Source organism: Malaya genurostris, chromosome 3 (assembly GCF_030247185.1).
Source record: "Malaya genurostris strain Urasoe2022 chromosome 3, Malgen_1.1, whole genome shotgun sequence".
NCBI lineage: Eukaryota > Metazoa > Arthropoda > Insecta > Diptera > Culicidae > Malaya > Malaya genurostris.
In genome coordinates, this window is record NC_080572.1 from 244,680,447 (window position 1) to 244,700,171 (window position 19,725).

Here is a 19,725-nt window from a genome sequence, read left to right on the forward strand (position 1 = left end):
TCTTTGATGCGATAAAAGCCATCCTTAATTGGAATAGTTTCCTGATAGAGATCCCATTTTTCGGTAACCATAAACCCTTTATCAATAATGTTTTGCATTTCATTGTTCCAACGCCTTGTGTTATGTATTCTAATAATCATCTCACTGGTCAAACCAGCCTGTCTTAGCTTAGAGATAAATCAGTCTTCAGTTCAGCAACGCCATCTCATGGTATCACATTGAACATATCATGTCAATTGTCTGGGTGAGCAGAGCTGCTCTTTTATATTTCTCTCACCTAGTCGTACGTACGAAATTCGATACGGACTCACCAGAGGGCTTGCAAAAAAGTATATCGCTTATGATTTGCTCGTAATATGTGAAAGCAGGATATCTTGTATAATGATGCCCATGATATTACTGAACCTACAATAGACGAATTGTTACGCAATTGGAGCTAATAATATTATCTTGCATTTGTCCTGAGTAAGTAATTCCAAGCGAATGTCCCAATTTTTTTCTCTTTTGAGTCCTGTTATTGAAAAGATACAGCACAACAAGAATCAATGCTGTAAAGCAACAAAAAACGCCAGACAACCGGTTTATGTAAAAAAGAACCTGGAATCACTACAAGCGAAAATCCTATAAAAACGTAGGAAATAAGCGACCAAAGTTATACTTTCTTGTTTTAAACAGCCAATCATAACCATTGACTCCTAATTCAACTATACATTGATTGAACTCGCTAAGAGGATGGTTGAGAGAAGTGTTTAGACCTAGCACTACGTAGTCTCATTATTCCTTATAGTTTCCTTATATTACTACGTAGTCTCATTATTATTTCTAAAAAAATGTATGTTTCGAAATCCTAGCGTTCCGACTGGACAAAATTATATCTTTATATTTTAGGATTTCAAACTGCCAAAATCTTTGTTTTAGTTTTTATCAATAATAAACGAAACATAAATTTGAAAAAGAATTAGGTATCCCTCAAGAGTAAATATACCTCGAAAACAAAACAATTTTCTTTTCTATCGTTTACCCAGTTAATACACGAGATTTGTGTCACATTGCCGTTTTGGGTAGCTTGCAGGCGTAATAATATGGCTTGCATGTTTCAAAATAGCAGTTTTGGAATTTTCTGATGATAAATAAAACTTAAACCATGAATAATAAAATTGAAAAATCGACTTAGACTTTAAATTGAAGGGGTGGAAAATGGGGCAGAAGAAAAAAATCTTCAAGGTACACCGTGATACTCAAAGTTGACAGTCCCTGAAATTTTTCAAGCACTAATAGATGTTCCAGATCAACAATTTGAACAACGCCATCAAGTTTTCCAGTTCTTGGTTGTTCGAAGTGGACACAAATAACACATCAATGATACTGAACTTTTTCCGTTTGTCAAGCTGAAGTAATAGAACTGGTTTTTGCTTCTACGGTCTACCAAAAATGTCATAAATCTCTAGTAGCTTTTCAAGGAAAATAAACAATAATTTAACATAAAGTTGAGAAGAAAAAGTTTTACTACAATCAGCATTGAAAAGGCATTTTTCTCCTTATCCTTATAGTTTTCTTATATTACATTTTGGTGGGGAAAGGGTTCCAATCAGCTTTTTACAGCCCTGTCCAAAATGTATTGCCCTCCCCGTTAAATTGTATCAGGCCGAATTAGCGCATGCGCGCCATATAAACGCCTCTTTCAATATGAGGGAATTACATTGTTACCCAGCAGTTTCTATTATTTCTTCATGTTGGTTTTCTTACCTTTGTTCATAGTTTGTATTCTGTTTTACCTTAATTCCAGTGTTCTATTCAGCTGTGATTCGTGTCTTTTGTTGTCATTTTTCACTCCGTACTTTTGCTGGCATGTTATGTTGCTTCCTTAAATGTAAAAGTTAGTTGTATGCAATGGTGTTTATATTCTTACCAATATTCCTTTCTAATTCTTTCAGCATTTTCGTATTTCTTGTTCCTCATCTAGTCATCCGTTTCCAAAAAAAAAAAAAAAAATGTGTTTTATTGATCTTTGTAGAGCAGCTCATCATGGTGTGACGGATAAGAACTGAGGACATGCGTTTTTATTTGAATGATAATAACACTTGGGTTTAATAGTATTGCTACAGCATGTTCACATTTCGTTATCTTCGGTTGATTCTTGACAGTATATTACCATCCGCTCAGGCACTTTTGAACATCTGGTACACTGACTCGCAATCGAAATGTGTCACAACCAATTTGATACAACACACCCGAGGGAACGGTATAATGTATGTTGTACACACAAAAACACATACATACACACAGGCACATACGCATACACACATGCATACATACCTACATGTATTCCACAAGCAAGCATCACAACATTGAGTTACTATTTCTATTCTAATAGATTCTAACTAAAATTTGTGTGCCAATAGTCATCTCATTAGTAGAGTCACCATGTTATTTTACCGATTACTCGACTTTCAATAAATTTATTGAGATAAAATCGAATACAAAATCTTTGCCTCGTCTGTAAGAAGCAATGGCACATAAAAGTAGTTCAGAAATGATTCAATACTGCTGTTTTAACGAACAAAAAAAAAATGCTCCAAATTTCATGTTATTCTTGAAATTAATCTATCAAACAGAGATAACAGATCTCACTCTAACTAATGGTTTTCGTACATGAAATGACTAATGGATTTGAGATGAATGGGGGTACCGTTACCCAATTTCTATCTCTTCTATTGGTCGATCGTTAGTCCTGAGCTGAAACGGTGGCCTTTATTACCGTTCTTGCATGCACTCACTCTTACATTTCATTCACACATCATCTCACCCATCAGGTCCCAAACGATACATCCTCACAATACAAACTGGATGAACATCGTTTGACAGCTATCAGTGGTTTGCTCATTGGTTCGGTCATTATTATTTTATTATATTCTACAATATTCTATTTCATTCCACAGTATTCCATGGTACACAAACCACCAATAAACGTCAAAGATGGATTCGATTTACCGTTCATTTATTGTCATCGTGTGAAACCCAATTGGGATACGTTTACTCTACTTAATTTTCACTTCACACTGGTAATAAGGGCCGGTAGTATGAAAATAAAACATAAAAAAGAGCTCAGTTAAGCCCTACCGGCCTCTCCAACCCCGGATGTTGGAGCGTAATGCAATCAACATCTTATTCAAGTCGTTCCCTATATTATTCATTTAATTCAATTATGAAACTAAAAACTGTAACGCATATCTTTATCAAATTGTAACGCTAATTGATTGTATGTGATGATGTTTGCAATACCGTCAAGCCCACCAACCAAAGGGAGGGAGCATTGAAAAGGCATTTTTCTCCAAACTAAAGTACAAATTGAATTCATGGACTAACAACACAATTTCGATCACTAAACACTAGAGCATTATATTATGGTTTAGCAGAAAAAAACAGCTCTTATGTTTTCACATAGATTAAGTGCATCGCATGAAAGCAAACCGGGATCTCATGACTATGCGTGTATGTGTATTTGGGTTCGGAAAATACGGCACAAGGATACATTGCAAACCAGTGCATTCCATTGCCACATCCGGTTTAGTTAGCCCAGGACATTAGTTCCTTCATATCTGGATCGTCATCATCCTCTGCGACTGCTAGAAATAAAAATCCGTTCGTTTTGAAAACATGAAACCTTTTGTTTGAATTTCGAGCTTACCCTTTTTCTTTTCTTTCGCTTTGCTCGGAAGATCGGTGGATGGCACATCCGGTAACTGATCGGTTTCGGGCTGCACTCCCAGCAGTTCTTTGTCCAGTTCTTCCTGCTCCAGCTCTTCCAGTTCTTTCTCCAGCTCGTCGTCGTCGATGTCCTGTCCGAAACCGACAGCAGACGAAACAGCATTTGAGATTTCATTCGCAATGTCATTCTGTTCGGCGATGTCATCCATCATGTCGTGAACATCGTCGATATTCCTGTGGTATCGGAAATAAAGAGTAAATAGAATGTTTTGCAAAAATAAAACCAAAACCCGTAGTGACTTACATGTCCTTATGAGCAGCCTTTAGAGCGTCTGAAGCCTTCTTCATCGTGGTTAGGACCGCAGTGTTTGTATTGGCATTCTCCAATGCTTCACGTTGCATTTCTATTGTGGAAAGAGTGCCATCGATTTGCGTCAATTGCTTCTCGTACCGCTTCTTTCTTTTGAGGGCTTGAAGAGCAGCTAGAACACAGATGGAATCGTGAATATCGCGATTCATTTACTGTTTTGAGTGACAATTAAATCTTTCAATGAAAGAGAATCATCAAATATCTGAGTGCAATACAAAATCAAGAACATATTTTGTTTTAAATACAAATTTAATGTTATTAAATTGTTCGGTTCATCGAGCAAAAATATACGAGTGAGTCATCTTATGCAGCAATAACTTAAACATTCACAAACAAAATAAAGAGTTTAGCGAAGACCTTCAGAAAACCGTCTACCTTCCTTCTCAGATATCGTCAACTTTTAACACCTGTTCCCTTTTCCTACAGCTACTTCCGCACACTTACCTCGTTTGTTTTTGGTTCCATTCTTTCGTGCGGTGTCCAGTTCGACTTCAATTTTTTTCTCCAGAAACTCTTGCTTTTTGGTAAGCATATTTTCAATGTCCCGTAGTTTTTGTATTGCCTCGCTTGGTGTCGGAGCTGGTTCACCCTTTTTCCCGGAGAAAAGTTTGCCAAAGAAACTCATCTTGACGGGGTTTTCTGTTTGTTAGGAATTCTGCCAGGAAGATATGGACGTCAAATTTTAGCTTACACACGTAGCTGAAGGCTATAATTACGAAACATTCAGGATATTTACTCACCGTACTTGATTGGTCAGTGTGTAGATGCTGGATTGACTTAAATATATGTTTCTCAACAACCAATTTTTAAAAATTTCGCACTTGTAAGATGTTAGACGAAAAACACTTTTTCTTTCTTTGGTTCGCTTTAAATATTGACGGATGCGTCATTTCGTCGATCAAAACACAATCTAAAAACCATTCATCGATTTTTTTTGGTTTATGTCTGCGCTAAATCGATGACTGAATTATATTCCATGTGGCGGATTTAAAATAGTATATACTTATGACAATTCTTAAGTATCGTTTAGTGTGTGCAAAATATCAAGCGAAGGGCTGCCAGGCGATTTCAAATACAACATTTGACAATTTTGAAAACATAAATACTCATTGATCATTGATCAAATCAGTGAACATTTAGGTGTTTTGTTGGTTTGTGCTAACATTTTGTTTCTATTTCTTTGCATTTCGCCTTCGGCTCATCAGTGCTTAAAACAGATCAAATTGAACTGCCATCTCGCGCCTAGCAGTTTAATTTAAACCGCTAGCAGACGCACAGTTTGTACTATTTATGCAACCTCTCAACTGATGAACCGATGCAAAACGCCAAAAAATAGAAACAAAATGTGTGTTTTGCACAAAACCGCTTGTGAGGAATTCTGGCAACCGTCAGAAGGCTGGCTGCATTCCGGCTGCTGTCAAAATTGTCCATGCGAATTTGCGTCATTATTTCGCTATTAGGTTTTTTATCGTGACGACACAAATGAACAAGTATTCATCCTTGACAGTTCAGCGGTACTGTTTACAAACAAGCTTAAACAAAAATCGAAGAGCACATCTAAAACAATCATCTTCACACTTTGCAACTAGTCACTTTTATTTAATAAATATCAAAAACGAACCGTATTCAATCGTGAACAAATGTTTTAAAACTTTATTTAGGCGATACGGACCGTAAATAGTCTGATCCAATTTGTCAATAAACAAACAAAAGAAATTTCTGTTTACAAACAGTACTGCTGGACTGTCAAAAAGTGTTCATCCGATTGAGGTTAGCAGTGACGGTAAAAAACCTAATACGTGTCTTGTTTATTTCCCTCCTACTTCTTTTTAATTTTTTTTATTCGACTTCATTTGATATTCGTCAATCCCGCATGTACATACAAGAAACGAATCTTGAGACGAGATAAATAAGAATAAATTATGGATATGTTTGGTAGTGAGAAAGTAATGTTATTGACAATAACATTTCCATAATTAGTATAGTCCTTTTTATTGAAAAATTAGAACCAAGCCGCTAAAAATGTAAAACCGATTCGAAATGGTTCTGCCAATCTTGTATAGCAAGAATCCGACTGAAAAAGAACCGTTAATAACCGCTAGGCGAGATTCTCTGCCGGAAACGGTTGTTGCATTGTTGCCAGACTTTTGCCGGAATTCCGGCAAAAATGGCTGGCAGACATAGCCAGCCGTCTGGGGGGAAATCTGCCCGCCGCGTGCAAGCGGGAACCAACAAATTCCCTAAACCCCGTCACTAGTTTACGCCTGAGATGCCAGAAATAATATTGCACCTGTGCAAAATGGTTGAAGGGTTGCATAAATAGTGCAAACTTTGCGTCTGCTTAGCGGTTTGAATTGAACTGCTAGGTGCAAGACGGCAGTTCAATTTGAACTGTTTTAAGCACTGATGAGACGAGGGCGAAACGCGAAGAAATAGTGTCAAATTCAAGATAAAATTACTACTCTATACTTTATGTATTCAGAATGAGGAAGTTAATGTACAAAATCAAAGTGTATCGTTTGGTTTCACTTGACCATTATGAAATTTTTTTAATATCTACATTTATTATTTTCATCTATTTAAAAACATAATATTTCAAGCCCATGCCATACAGTTTTTCATGCATTCCAAACACATGGCAGTAATAGAGAAGACATTGTTTTGCCTTTCGCACGTAGAAAGGTTATGTAATCACTGTGAAAACCGAATTTTGAATCGAGTGTCACTCGGCCACTCGACTCAGTTCATCGAGTGCGCAAAATGTCTGTGTTTATATGTGCATATGTGAATGTAATGTTTTTTTTGCGCCAACTTTTCTCCGAGATGGCTAAACCAATTTTTGCACAAACTTAGATTCAAATGAAGGATCTTATGGTTTCTTACAAAATTCCTAAATTTTGTTTGGACCCGACTTCTGGTTTCGCAGTTATGGGGCAAAATGTGCAAAACAAGGAAAATATGTGTACTAACTTTTCTCAGAGATGGGGTGACTGATTTAGTCTTATAGTCTTTTATAAAACTTTTGAATTTCATCTGGATCCGACTTCCGGTTCTGGAATTATAGAGTAAAGTGTGTTAAAAATTATTGTTAAAAATTTAGGGTATTTTAGAGGGCTATTTTCACGCTTCAAATCTGATTTTCTCAGAAACGATAACGAATATCAAAAAACCCAAATGACAATCTCTTAAAAAATTAGTTCAGATTATTATGTGAAAATTTCAGAATGCTTCATTGACTTTAGCGGTCGAGAAAGTCTTTTTTCTGAAGGAAGAATTGCATAGTAGAAAACGGCAACTTTCAACTTGTTCATGGAATATCTCGCCTTCAAAGGCATGCATCAAAAATCTTTCCTGACAATGTCTTAATAATTTGATTTAGATGTGATTAGTGCATAAAAACATAGGCGTCGTCGCGATAAAAATGAAGTGAATGTTATTTTTGCGAAGGTAAGTCGATATCTAAGCACGCGCCATTTTTTCTGCTCCAGTTTCCTGGTAACATAACGAAAAATAAGAGAGAAATAAAATCGGCTCAGAAAGGCTGCCAAACAAGCGTTAGCTTTATTGGCTTTTATGTGTTGTAGTCAAACTTGTAACCGAAAATGTCACAACTTTCTTGGCCACCCGACCCATCGAGAGACATTTTGCACATATGCGAGAGAGCATGGAAAGAAATGTAATACGCAGAGCGAGGCACGTGGTTATATGCGACCTACTGGCCTCAGCTCTTAAGGGGCGAAACAAAAAACGTATAAAATTTTCTAAACAGGCTTCAAAGCTACTCCAATCGGTAGACATTATCAGTAGACGGCCAAACAAACCGATTCCGGTTATTCTTTGAAGAGTCGAAGACAATTATTTAGGCTGCGAACCATTTCGCGGTAAATTTAAACTTTGGGTAAAATCTGACACTCGATTGGTTAATTTGATATTGTCAAAAATACATAGTAATACATATGATAGTATGTTTGGTATTAGAAAGGCATCATTACACCACTAGGTGGATTAAAATAGGGTTTTAAATATATATACCTGCATTTTAGTTTGTTTGCTAGAATCTTATCACAGACTAACAGACATGACAGTATGTGTAAATTCTTATAAAAATAATTTTTCGTGATGCACTAGTTCCACCTATATTGTACTGCGCGAACTATTTACTATCTGTACACCCCTTGTGATATGTATAAGTTTTTTTACTAGTTGGTTTCCCCTCGTTTGTCAACACCGATCAGCTGCTTGCAGGGATGCCTGATTTCATCAAAATATTTGAAAATGAATCGTCACAATAAATTTTTGGATTACGTTGATAATATATTTAACTTTTTCGCGATGTTGGAAGGTAACCATTTATTTGACTCAACGTTGTTCATCTAGACTATTTTTTATTGTGTTGGAAGTTTCACCCGAAATTAAGTGGCGGCAGACCAGAAGCAAGTAAATATTGGTTCGATTTTGTATTGCGTTGGAGGATGAGAAGTAGGCACAATTATGTATATAGTTTTGGCAATATGTATTAAATCTGTACCCTGCATGAAATTCGCATGGAGGTATACAACTCAATACATTACAGGTAATTCTGTATGAATGGCAACTCTGTTGGTAAATGAAAAAAATAAACACAGTCTTGATGACAGACAGGATGTTTTTGATAGGGTAACGTGGCGCCATCATGACATATGTGAGTACTGTCCCAAATAAAGGAATATTCAAAATGACCGTTAAAATGATTGAAGAATCTAATTTGAGTGTCCTGTCTGTTAGTCTGTGATCTTATGTCGTTTATACTTGATGCCAAAACTAGTAGAGTTCGTATCCATACAATTAACAGCAGTTGGGGCCGAAATTGAATTGGGTTTGCGAAAACACCATCAAGCAGGTAGTAAGAGTAAATTGACTTTCAATTCAATCATTAAACCATCAGTCACAATCTTCCCAAAGAAGAAAAGCTGTTGTCCAACCAACTCTTCTGACATCACTGCGCTGCTCAAATGATGAGCTTTGAACTGAGCAAAGGCGAAATTTTTAGATATTTCTTGAAGATCTGAAATATTGCTGGTTTCTGTATTTTTTCTGGGGAACCGCAACTAACATGCAAAAACATTCAAAAATTCGATAGTCTCACGGCCTAACTGCATATGACAGTTTTTTTCAATTTTAATGAAAAGATATCAAATTTGTATTTGGGAGAATTAAAGTAACATGCCAAAAAATCTGTGTAAATGGCAGCTCTGTTCCAATGTTTACCAGTCATTGGCGGCACTAACTGAAAAGTGAATTGTCAAATCATTACTCAGAAAATAAAAGCAGTTACTCTTGTTAGGTATACATATTTGGTTTGTAGTCCGGATTGTAAGTATATTTATTTTCTTCAGATGTTTACTAATTCTCTGTGAAAACAAACTGGTCAAATTTCACTAAATGAGTGTAATACCAAAATTCTACTTCTACTAATTGTAAAAGATATTTTATAAAGCTAATCAACTTCGCCTGTTTTTTTTTGTTAGAAATTCTAGAAGCAATGTCCCGCAAGGAAGCTCTCTCGCAATTCATCAATCAGATTCACGGACGACCCGTGGTGGTCAAACTGAACAGTGGTGTCGATTACCGTGGAGTGCTGGCGTGTCTCGATGGCTACATGAACATCGCTTTAGATCAGACGGAGGAATACGTGAACGGTCAGCTCAAGAACAAGTACGGAGATGCTTTTATTCGTGGCAATAATGTTCTATACATTTCTACTCAGAAAAGAAGGGTGTAGTAAAATAAAATGACATTCGGTTTCGATATGATTAAGATCGTATTTTTATTGTAGTACGCATTAGTTTGAACGCTCGATATAAAATGATAGGTAAGTCTTTCTAGATTGCTTCGATCCGGCCACGGAGTTTGTCTGGATGACTTATTAGTTAAGAAATATATACTATTCGTATTTACAGTTTAGCTGATGATAGCTATCTGATACTACTGACTATTTAGTGGATGCCATCCAACGGTGAATAACTTTTGTATTGGTACAACTCTGGACCTCCGTAGCCGTACAGCAGTTTACCCTTTCCATTTTCGTCATAATACGGGTATCGGTATTTGGGTCTAGAAAAAAAAGTTCAATGAAGAACTTTATTCAATGATCTTACTAATTTGTACAAACCTTTCGAAATACTGAAAATTTGGTGCCTTTGGCTGAAGGGTACATTCTGTGGGTTTCGTCAGTAGAGCAATGATAAATGCAAGAACCTGAAATTGTTATAAATCAAATTATCAATCTAAAATAACTTCATTTGGCTCTATTTATAGATTCTAGTGCTTCCGAGATTTCTCTTTTGCTTTGAATGACCAATCAGAGTGATGCTTCCCAACGGATATGTCGCTTGCTCCTTCAAACCCATCGTCTCCGTTAGGGAAAGCCAGTAAGCGAGTATGGTTTTTAGATGTTTATCAGGCAAAATTAGACACTGCTCACTGTTGATAAATGATTCTTCATACGTACATGAAAAATAGGTGGCTTTATCCGTTTAAATCGCTATTTACAATCAGTTGGTGAAATAATATTACAATTCGAAATACCTGCAAATTGTCAAAACCTGACCTATTTTCTATGGGTTTACTTTTTTAAGTTTCTTGCATCCCTATACAGAAAACAAGATGTGTTCCAGATCAAAACGAGTTCTTTGTTCACTTTTAATTGCTGGAGGCTCAGTCACAGACTAACAGACATGACAGTATGAGTAAATTAGCATAAAAATAATTTTTCGTGATGCACTAGTTCCACATATATTGTACTGCGCGAACTATTTACTATCGGCACACCCCTTGTGTTATGTAAAAGTTTTTTTACTAGTTGATTTCACCTCGTTTGTCAACACCGATCAGCTGCTTGCAGCGATGCCTGATTTCATCATAATATTTGAAAATAAATCGTCACAATAAATTATTGGATTACGTTGATAATATATTTTAGCGATGTTGGAAGGTAACCATTTATTTTTCTGAACGTTGCTCATCTATACTATTTTTGATTGTGCTGGTAATTTTCACCCGAAATTAAGTGGAGGCAGACCAGAAGTAAGTAAATATTGTAACAAAACGGGTTCGATTTTGTATTGCGTTGAAGGATGAGAAGCAGGCACAATTCTGTATATAGTTTTGGCAATATGTATTAAAACTGTATCCTGTATGAAATTTGCATGGACGTATACAAATCAATACATTACATATAATCAAAGACATCATATTAACAAGATATCCAGCTCTCACATTTCCCGAACAAATCATTGGCAACATCCTTTTTTGCGAGCATGTCGCCCCCAGACGAGCCCGCATCGAATCTTATACATAGAAGTAGGGGAGAAAAATGTCAAATTCGTGCGCGCCAAAATAGCAGGGTTGCGTACCCATACAATTGACATGATATGTTGAATGTGATGCCGTGCGATGGCTTTGCTGAACTGAAGATTGACTTCGCTCCAAGCTGACAGGGTCTGATATAATTCTGTATGAATGGCAACTCTGTTGGTAAAGGAAAAAAATAAACACAGTCTAGATGACAATTAGGATGTTTTTGATAGGGTAACGTGGCGCCATCATGTCATATGCGAGTACTGCCCCAACTAAAGGAATATTCGAGATGACCGTTAAAATGATTAAAGAATCTAATTTAAGTGTCCTGTCTGTTAGTCTGTGGCTCAGTAATTCATAAATTTCACTTTGTAACTTTTGCCGAACATTCGGTAAAGGTTATGCCGAATAGATAGAAAACTGATAATTTCGCTAATAACTAACGTTTGTCGAATCTGAGATTTCCGAGACTTCGCAATTTTATATTTTGCAAAGATTATTACCGAGTACTCGACGGTTGAAATATCGGCAATAATTTTGCCGAGATTCAGCAAACAAAAAACTGGCGCAGCTATTGAATTTTATCCGGAACCATCTTCCGGTTTCAGATTCAACATATGCTTGGTATGATTAAGTAAAATCCGAACCTTTTCATCCGAGATGCGGCTAAAAAAGTTGAACCATCGTATTCTTTCCTTCAAAAAGTAAAAAATACAGCAGGCCGTAAGCTGAAGGATAAATGGCTGGTAGAATTTGATAGCAAGATTATGGATGATGAAACAAATGTCAAAACAGGTTCAAGCAGCAGTTTTATACCTGAAAACAGCAAAGTTTGGTAGGGTGGTAATTTAGGAGCTTAAAATATGTTAAGAAATCACCCCTATTCTGTATTTCGATTGAATCGGATTTTGTCGAACGAATGTAAAAATTTACATTCTCTAATTCGATCGAGTGATGCTTTTGTATGGAAAACTCGAACTCGATTGAGCTATAGAATGCAACATTTCGTATTCGATCGAAACAATCCGATTCGAACGAAATACAGAATCGGAGTTAATGTAATTGTGATATGAAGAGAAAAAATTTTATAACTAAGGGTATGATCGGAAATTTCCATTTTCTTGCTGCTTGAAAGTACACGCAGAACTCGAAAGTACAGAACAAGTTCCGTTTGAGCTTTCACGTTGCATAGAAGCTGAATAATAGATTCTAGAAGCTACTTAGAAGCTCAAGTGTAGTTAATTACTTAAATAACGGGCTTAAAATGAATGCTATTCATTAGCTTCGTATGCTGCTTAAGCTAAATCAGTCCCTTTTATCTGAGCTTTTGGTTAGTTGGGTAAGAACACTATGCAGCACCTAATGGGTGGAATCAAACTTGGAATTAGAGCATACGGAAAAGTGGCCATCGAGCCTTCTACCAGAGCTGTGCCACAACCAGCGTTCTAGGAACGGGATTTGTAGTGTTTGTAGTATAGATTTGCGTATTGAAGATCAAGGGCCGTTTCTTCAATTACAGCATCATCAACGTGCACTGCCCACATGAGACGAGACCCGATGACGAGAAGGAACAGCTGTCCACGGCAGGATGTAAAACTCGTCATCGGCGACATGAATGCTCAGGTAGGCCGAGAGGCAAACGACAACGGTCAACGATGCGTAAACTTTGCAGCCTGCCGCGGAATGGTAGTTCGAAGCACCTTCTTCTTCCGCAAAGATATCCACAAAGCCACCTGGAGATCACCTGATCAACACACGGAAAATTAAATCGACCACGTTCTCATCGACAGGCGATTCTTCTCCGACGTCAACAATGTCCGCACTTACCGCAGTGCCAACATTGATTGTGACTACTACCTTGTCGCAGTTTGTATGCGCTCAAAACTATTGACGGTGCACAACACTCGTTGCACAGAAACGCCGGGAGTCAACCTCGAGCAGCTACGTAGCGTGCGTACTGCAGAGGAATACGCGCAACAACTGGAGCTAGGGCTACCAACGGAAAAGCAGCTTGACGCGGCGACTCTTGAAAACGGCTGGAGGAACATAAGGTCCGCCGTGAGTAGCACTCGAGGAAATGACTGGTTTGACGGCGAATGTCAGCAGTTGGTCGAAGAGAAAAATGCAGCAAGGGCGAGGATGCTGCAACACTGCATGAGAGCGAACGAGGAACGATACAGACAGGCGTGGAACAGACGGAACACGGCTTTCCGGAGGAACAAGCGCCACCAGGAAGACCAAGATCGCGAAACGATGGAACAGCTTTACCACGCAAATGACACACGGAAGAATGGAAGCAGTACTATGACGAACATCTGAATGGCGAAGCACAAGATACAGAGAACGGCACAGAAATCAATCTGGGTGCACGCTCAGCCGACGACAGATTTCCAGCCCCTGATCTGTCAGAGATAAGTGAGGAGATCGGCAAGCTGAGGAACAACAAAGCCGCGGGCATTGATCAGTCTCCAGGCGAGCTGCTCAAACATGGAGAAGAGGCACTGGTTAGAGCGCTACATTGGATGATTTTTAAGATTTGGGAGGAGGAGATTCTACCGCAGGAATGGATGGATGGAGTGGTATATCCCGTTTACAAAAAGGGCGATAAGCTAGATTGTTGCAATTACCGCGCAATCACATTGCTGAACGCCGCCTACAAGGTACTCTCCCAAATCCTTTGCCGTCGTCTATCGTTAATAGCTAAGGAATTCGTAGAGCCGCAGCAAGCGGGATTTACTAGAGCCCACGCCACTACGGATCACATATTCGCGATAAGACAAGTACTCCAGAAGTGCCGTGAATACAACGTACCCACGCAACACCTATTCATTGACTTCAATGCGGCATACGACACAATCGGCAGATGATGCAAGAATACGGTTTCCCGGATTAACTGACGCGATTGGTCAAAGCATCAATGGATAGAGTGATGTGCTACGTCCGAGTATCTGGGACGCTCTCGAGTCCCTTCGAATCTCGGAGAGGGCTACGGCAAGGTGATGGACTCTCTTGTATCTTGTTCAATATTGCCTTGGAAGGTGTGAGTCGAAGAGCGAGGATCGACACGAGTGGCACGATCTTCTGAAAGTTCGTACAACTCTTTGGCTTCGCTGATGATATTGATATTATGACACGTAACCTTGAGAAGATAGCGGAAGCTAGGCGTATCGGACTGGCCATAAATGCGTCAAAAACAAAATACATGAGAGGAAGAGGCTCTAGAGAAGAAACACTACGCCTCCCACCACGAATATTGATAGACGGTGACGATGTCGAAGTGGTTGACGAGTTTGTGTATTTGGGCTCACTGGTGACCGCCGATAATGACATCAGCAGAGAAATTCAGAGACCCCTTCGATCGAGAAAAGTACGCCACCACACAAAATTGAACATCTACAAAACGCTCATTAGACCGGTTGTTCTCTATGGCCACGAGACCTGGACTATGTTGACAGAGGACCAACGCGCTCTCAGTGTTTTCGAAAGAAAGGTACTGAGGACCATTTATGGCGGAGTGCAGATGAAAGACGGAACGTGGAGACGGCGTATGAATCACGAATTGCAACAGCTGCTAGGAGAACCACCCATCGTACGGACAGCTAAAATTGGACGTCTACAATGGGCTGGGCATGTCATAAGGATGTCGGACGACAGTCCAGTGAAAATGGTTCTTGAATCTAATCCGACTGGTACAAGAAGAAGAGGAGCGCAACGAGCAAGGTAGATCGATCAAGTGGAGGGTGATCTCAGAAGCATCCGTGCCTTGAGTGGATGGCGACGAGCAGCCATGGACCGAGTTATGTGGAAACGTATGCTTGATACAGCAAAGGACACCCCAGGACTATAGCTGTTAGGCAAGGTAAGGATGTAATAAATTCGAGGAATAATACATGGTGATTTTTTTACTGGTATCTTTTTGGCAACACTGTTTTTGACAGATCACACGTGAATCTTTAATTTATTCATTATTTGCTCTATAATTTAATCATGATGATCCACTTTTCTATCGAAAAATGGGTTCAACGACGAGGCTAATTTCTGGTTGAATGGATACGTCAAAAAGCAAAATTGCCCCAACTGGAGTGAAAACCAGCCGGAAGCATTGCAAGAGCTACCGATACATTCCAAAAAAGTCACTGTTTGGCGTGGATTATGGGCCGGTGGCATTATTCGTGAAACACCGGCCAATATGTTGGAGAGAGTGCGGAAATACAGGAACTTGCGCATGGGCTATCTAAAGCGGAGTCGCGGCCAACATTTGCATGAAATCATCTTCAAAAATTAAATTGTATTGATCGTTCTATCGATTCCAATAGAGATATCATCAATTTTCTCAATATTTGTTGTGTTAATGTTAAAGACTTTACTAACGTTTATTAGTTGAGGTAATCAACTTGGTTCTTACGATGATTAAGCACTTTATGAAGTTTATGAAGCAGTCCGTTTTAAAGCAATTATCCACACTTGAAAGTTCGCGCGACGCCACCGAACGAACTTCTGAGTAGCTTCTAAAATACATTGTTCAGCTTCTATGCAGCGAGAAAGTTCAAGCGAAATTTTTATGGACAAAATCAGTTCTTATATAATCCTCAGTGTCATTTTGTTTCTTTAAGTTTTTGTATTGAATTAAACCATAGACATATATTTTTATAGGATAATTATGAGCCGAGGAAAATACTTGAATTATCATCTTATTCTCATTGCTTCAACCAGCATTTCAGTATCGAGATAGATGTTGGAACGATTTAATTACTCATATATTTTTTACTGTTCGTGACCCACTTAGCAAACTCACTTTTTAATTTTTGGAGCTGACTGATCGTCTGCACGTCTACCAAGACAGCGAGATTGTCGGTGCTAGTGATTCTATATGAATATGTTGAGGCTCGCCTCACACACTAACCGCTAACCGACCGAGCGTATCGCGAAAGTGTTACATCGATTACGTAAAAGCAAAACAGGGTCCTAAGCCCATATATATAGAGAAAAAAAAAACAAACAAACAGGCCATCCTAACTAGCCGTCGCATCCGTTACTGGGTGGTGCACGCCACCAATCAATCATGCCAACTTCGGTTCGTGTTATTTTCTATGCTTCCTGCTACCTAAACGTTTAGTATGCACTAACGCGACTACCGCAGCAATTTGATGTCGTGAAAGTTTTCCAGGACACTTTCATCTGCTAACTTTTACTATTGATTTTCAATTCGCACAGTTGCTCGATCTCGATTAACTCCGTGAGTTTGACAGTTTTACACCTTTCTGTAGTTGACATTGAGACAGATTACTTACGGCTATACAAAACGCACTAATCCGGAGCATGGTTTTATGAAGCGATCAACAACTAGCGAAGTATTCAGTGTTCCAATTTTCTAGAACCGTATGCCAGAATCGTTTGCGTAATTACACCCCTTCCAATGTCCAATATTGTTATACTGTTACCACCGTTGATGAGAGGTTGATCGCTGACGGAAAATTTATTCAGCCTCAACGGTCGAGTTGCGCCGAAAACAGAGATACTATTGCGAGAAAACTTCAATCACGTTGCGGTTGTCTATGCCGCCACAGCTGTTTCGTATGAATTCCGACTTGAGACTGGTACCAGCGGGTGATTTGGGGAGTCTTGCGCCGTCGGAGCCGACACACAAAGACCACGGTACAAAATAACTGCGATGCGAGCGCGTGATTGTGGGAGCTCTTGGGGGCACTCAGTTGTAAGCGAAAGCACGTCATATATCGTCGGATAGGCTGAGTCAAAAATGTTACATGCCCTGGTTGCGATATGCCACGGGTGGGGTGAAACCGGCAACTGAATCGAACAGTGGGATTTATTTCGTGTTTTGTTGACTTCAAGGGACTTGATTTTCCATTGCAGGTTCTCCATTTTTCCGTGTTTTAAACCGGAAACCAATGTGGTAAAAGTGATTTTGAGTGTGAATCACTTGTAAAGGAATTGTGAATTCAAAATTAATTAAGTATCACATACACACTACAGTAATGATTTTATAAGAAATTTTTGATACCGGAATCATATCAATCAATTGCTAAGTTCTGATTAAAATACGTCTACGATAGTCATAGCAAACACAAACGCGAACTTTAGTTATATCTATAGTTCAATGCGATATCATATGTGTTTTAACACACAATGGACTGTATTTGAAGTAATCTACAACATTACGAAGAAAATAATATTGTATTCACTTAATCATCTTTGATAATTCGATTATTTTAGTGTGTTACCAGTATCCGACTGAAAGTTCTTCTTACAGAGCTTAGACTTGTCACGCATTCTCAATGCAACAATCCAAGCCAACACCCTCATAGTTGTTTCTCTACTGTTTAATTCGTAAAAGAATGCATCCAAAACAAACAAAGTTTCAATTATCATTCTTTCATTGATATATTGAAAATCTGTGACGTTTGGATATAAAGAGTGTCTAAAATATGATAAATTGAAGTAATTACACCTCAACAATTCTCAAAGTTTCGTCTGAATATTGACACTGCACAGTATACGATTTTCACTGAGAACCGATAATGACTGAGAGGGCAAATGAAAGGAAGAAAACAATTTTGAAACTACTGTTCCGCTTATGTCGTTGACTGGACATGGATCTCGTTTTCATAACTTGCAAACGGAGCTGAGAGTGACATTTATTCCTCGTCGTTTTCGTCTATTTTGAGTCAATGAAAATGACTCCCGATTTTAACAAACTTATATTAAAATGAAAAGTAGTATATGAGGTTGTATAATTACTACTACTGAATTTTCTTAAATCCGACTACGGTTTCCGGAGCGGTTTTTTTGCAAAGCGTTGGGTTTGTTGTTAGCTGGAGCTAGCGTTCTACATTGGTTTCGTTGATGAGAGTACTCCATTGTTGTTGATGGCTATCGCAGAAGTACTGGGGTTACTTTAGGGTCAAAGAAGAAGGGGATTTGTTATTGAGGATTGATGATTTCTTGTCCATTTTTTTTGCAAAGCTTACCGTTGTGAACGATTTAGGCAATGTTGGTATGTGGCCAGTTGATGGTTATATATGTGACTAACGGATCAGGCGAAATCTTTGTGTCATGAGCAAATGTCACATAAGAACGCATAGGCTTCTTCAAGCGCATGCGTAACAAACTTAAGTCATCTAGGATATCTGGGGAATAATACTTCGAAGCATCCTATTCGACAGAATAAATCCGTATTTTTCCATCATCAATTAAGTCAATTGCTATGCACTACTATGTATACCAAGAGCTTAAAATTGTCACGCATTCTCAATGAAAGAATCCAATCCAACAGCCTCATTTTCAATATTTTACTGTCTCATTCGTAAATGACTGACACCAGAACAAACGAAGAGAGACGAAGCATTCTCGTTTCTCATTGAAACAAATTAATTGCCAACGTCACTCTTTCCTTTATGCCAAGACGAAACCAGATTAACGTCTTCAGGGAGCATCAGCAGAATTTCAATTATCATTCTTTCATCGATTTATTGAAAATATATTGCGCTTGGCTATAAAAAGTGACTAAAATATGACAAATTATTACATCCCAGAACCAAGTTTTGGTAACCAAAACTACTACAAATTCGAGCACCAACAGGTAAAAGTTATTGTGAAACCTTTTTCTGTCATTTTAGATTCTCACAGCTTCGGTTGAATATCGACACTGCATACTATGGGATTTTCACTGAAAACTGCAAATGACTGAAAGGGCAAAAGAAAGAAAGAAAAAGCACAATTTTGAAACTACTCTCCCGCTTATGTCATTGACTGGACATGGATTTCGTTCTCATAGTTTGCAAGCGAGGCTGAGAGTGACAGTAATTTCTTGTCATTTTCGTCTATTTTGAGTCAATGAGAATGACTTTTATTAGCTCTGACTATCACTACTATTTTATGTTTCTAATGAAGGCTTACCATCGTCTATTCCTTTAGATGGAGTGTAATGAAACGGCATAAGTTGCCTAACTTTTACACTAACACATTTATAAAGTGAACAAAAATTCAATGACATTTATAATGTCACTGTCAATTGGGTTTATCGAGCTTTCAGAAACGAGTAGTCTAGTAAGAATTTATTACTCAGTCCGTCTTTGAAGCATGAACAACTTATATAGAATAAACTTTGTGTGTATCTGCAAGCTATGAGATTTCAGCTGGTTACGGAGTCCGTAGAAAGTCCTATTGGAAGTTGCAACCCGTATTTTCACTTAGCAGTACGGATAATTTTTGTGCTACTACTGATTAGCTATTTTCATCAAGGATCCCGGTTCAACAATTCGAATGTAAACAGGCCTCGAGAGGTTTAT

The 19,725-nt window shown here is 38.3% G+C and overlaps 3 protein-coding genes across 4 annotated transcripts; 1 reads left to right on the top strand and 2 right to left on the bottom strand.

Moving 5' to 3' along the window:
* Positions 1-3,373: 3,373 nt before the first annotated feature.
* LOC131437467 (charged multivesicular body protein 4b) lies at positions 3,374-4,969 on the bottom strand. Of its 2 annotated transcripts, none has more exons than XM_058606840.1 (5): positions 4,819-4,969; positions 4,523-4,733; positions 4,013-4,190; positions 3,689-3,942; positions 3,374-3,623 (listed from the first exon to the last, which is right to left on the bottom strand). In XM_058606840.1, exons 2-5 carry the CDS (start codon positions 4,701-4,703, stop codon positions 3,568-3,570), a joined length of 669 nt encoding a protein of 222 aa, XP_058462823.1. In that variant the 5' UTR covers positions 4,704-4,733; positions 4,819-4,969; the 3' UTR covers positions 3,374-3,567. The 2 variants fall into 2 exon arrangements, with proteins under 2 accessions (XP_058462823.1, XP_058462821.1); XM_058606838.1 differs by having other exon boundaries at positions 3,374-3,626.
* A 4,350-nt stretch (positions 4,970-9,319) lies between these two features.
* LOC131435774 (U6 snRNA-associated Sm-like protein LSm6) lies at positions 9,320-9,874 on the top strand. Its single transcript, XM_058603968.1, has 2 exons — positions 9,320-9,430; positions 9,586-9,874. The coding sequence occupies exon 2, from the start codon at positions 9,600-9,602 to the stop codon at positions 9,837-9,839; it is 240 nt and encodes a 79-aa protein (XP_058459951.1). The 5' UTR covers positions 9,320-9,430; positions 9,586-9,599; the 3' UTR covers positions 9,840-9,874.
* On the bottom strand, positions 9,860-17,024 carry LOC131435775 (uncharacterized). Its single transcript, XM_058603969.1, has 3 exons — positions 16,708-17,024; positions 10,230-10,315; positions 9,860-10,171 (listed from the first exon to the last, which is right to left on the bottom strand). The coding sequence occupies exons 1-3, from the start codon at positions 16,735-16,737 to the stop codon at positions 10,054-10,056; spliced, it is 234 nt and encodes a 77-aa protein (XP_058459952.1). The 5' UTR covers positions 16,738-17,024; the 3' UTR covers positions 9,860-10,053.
* Positions 17,025-19,725: the final 2,701 nt, after the last annotated feature.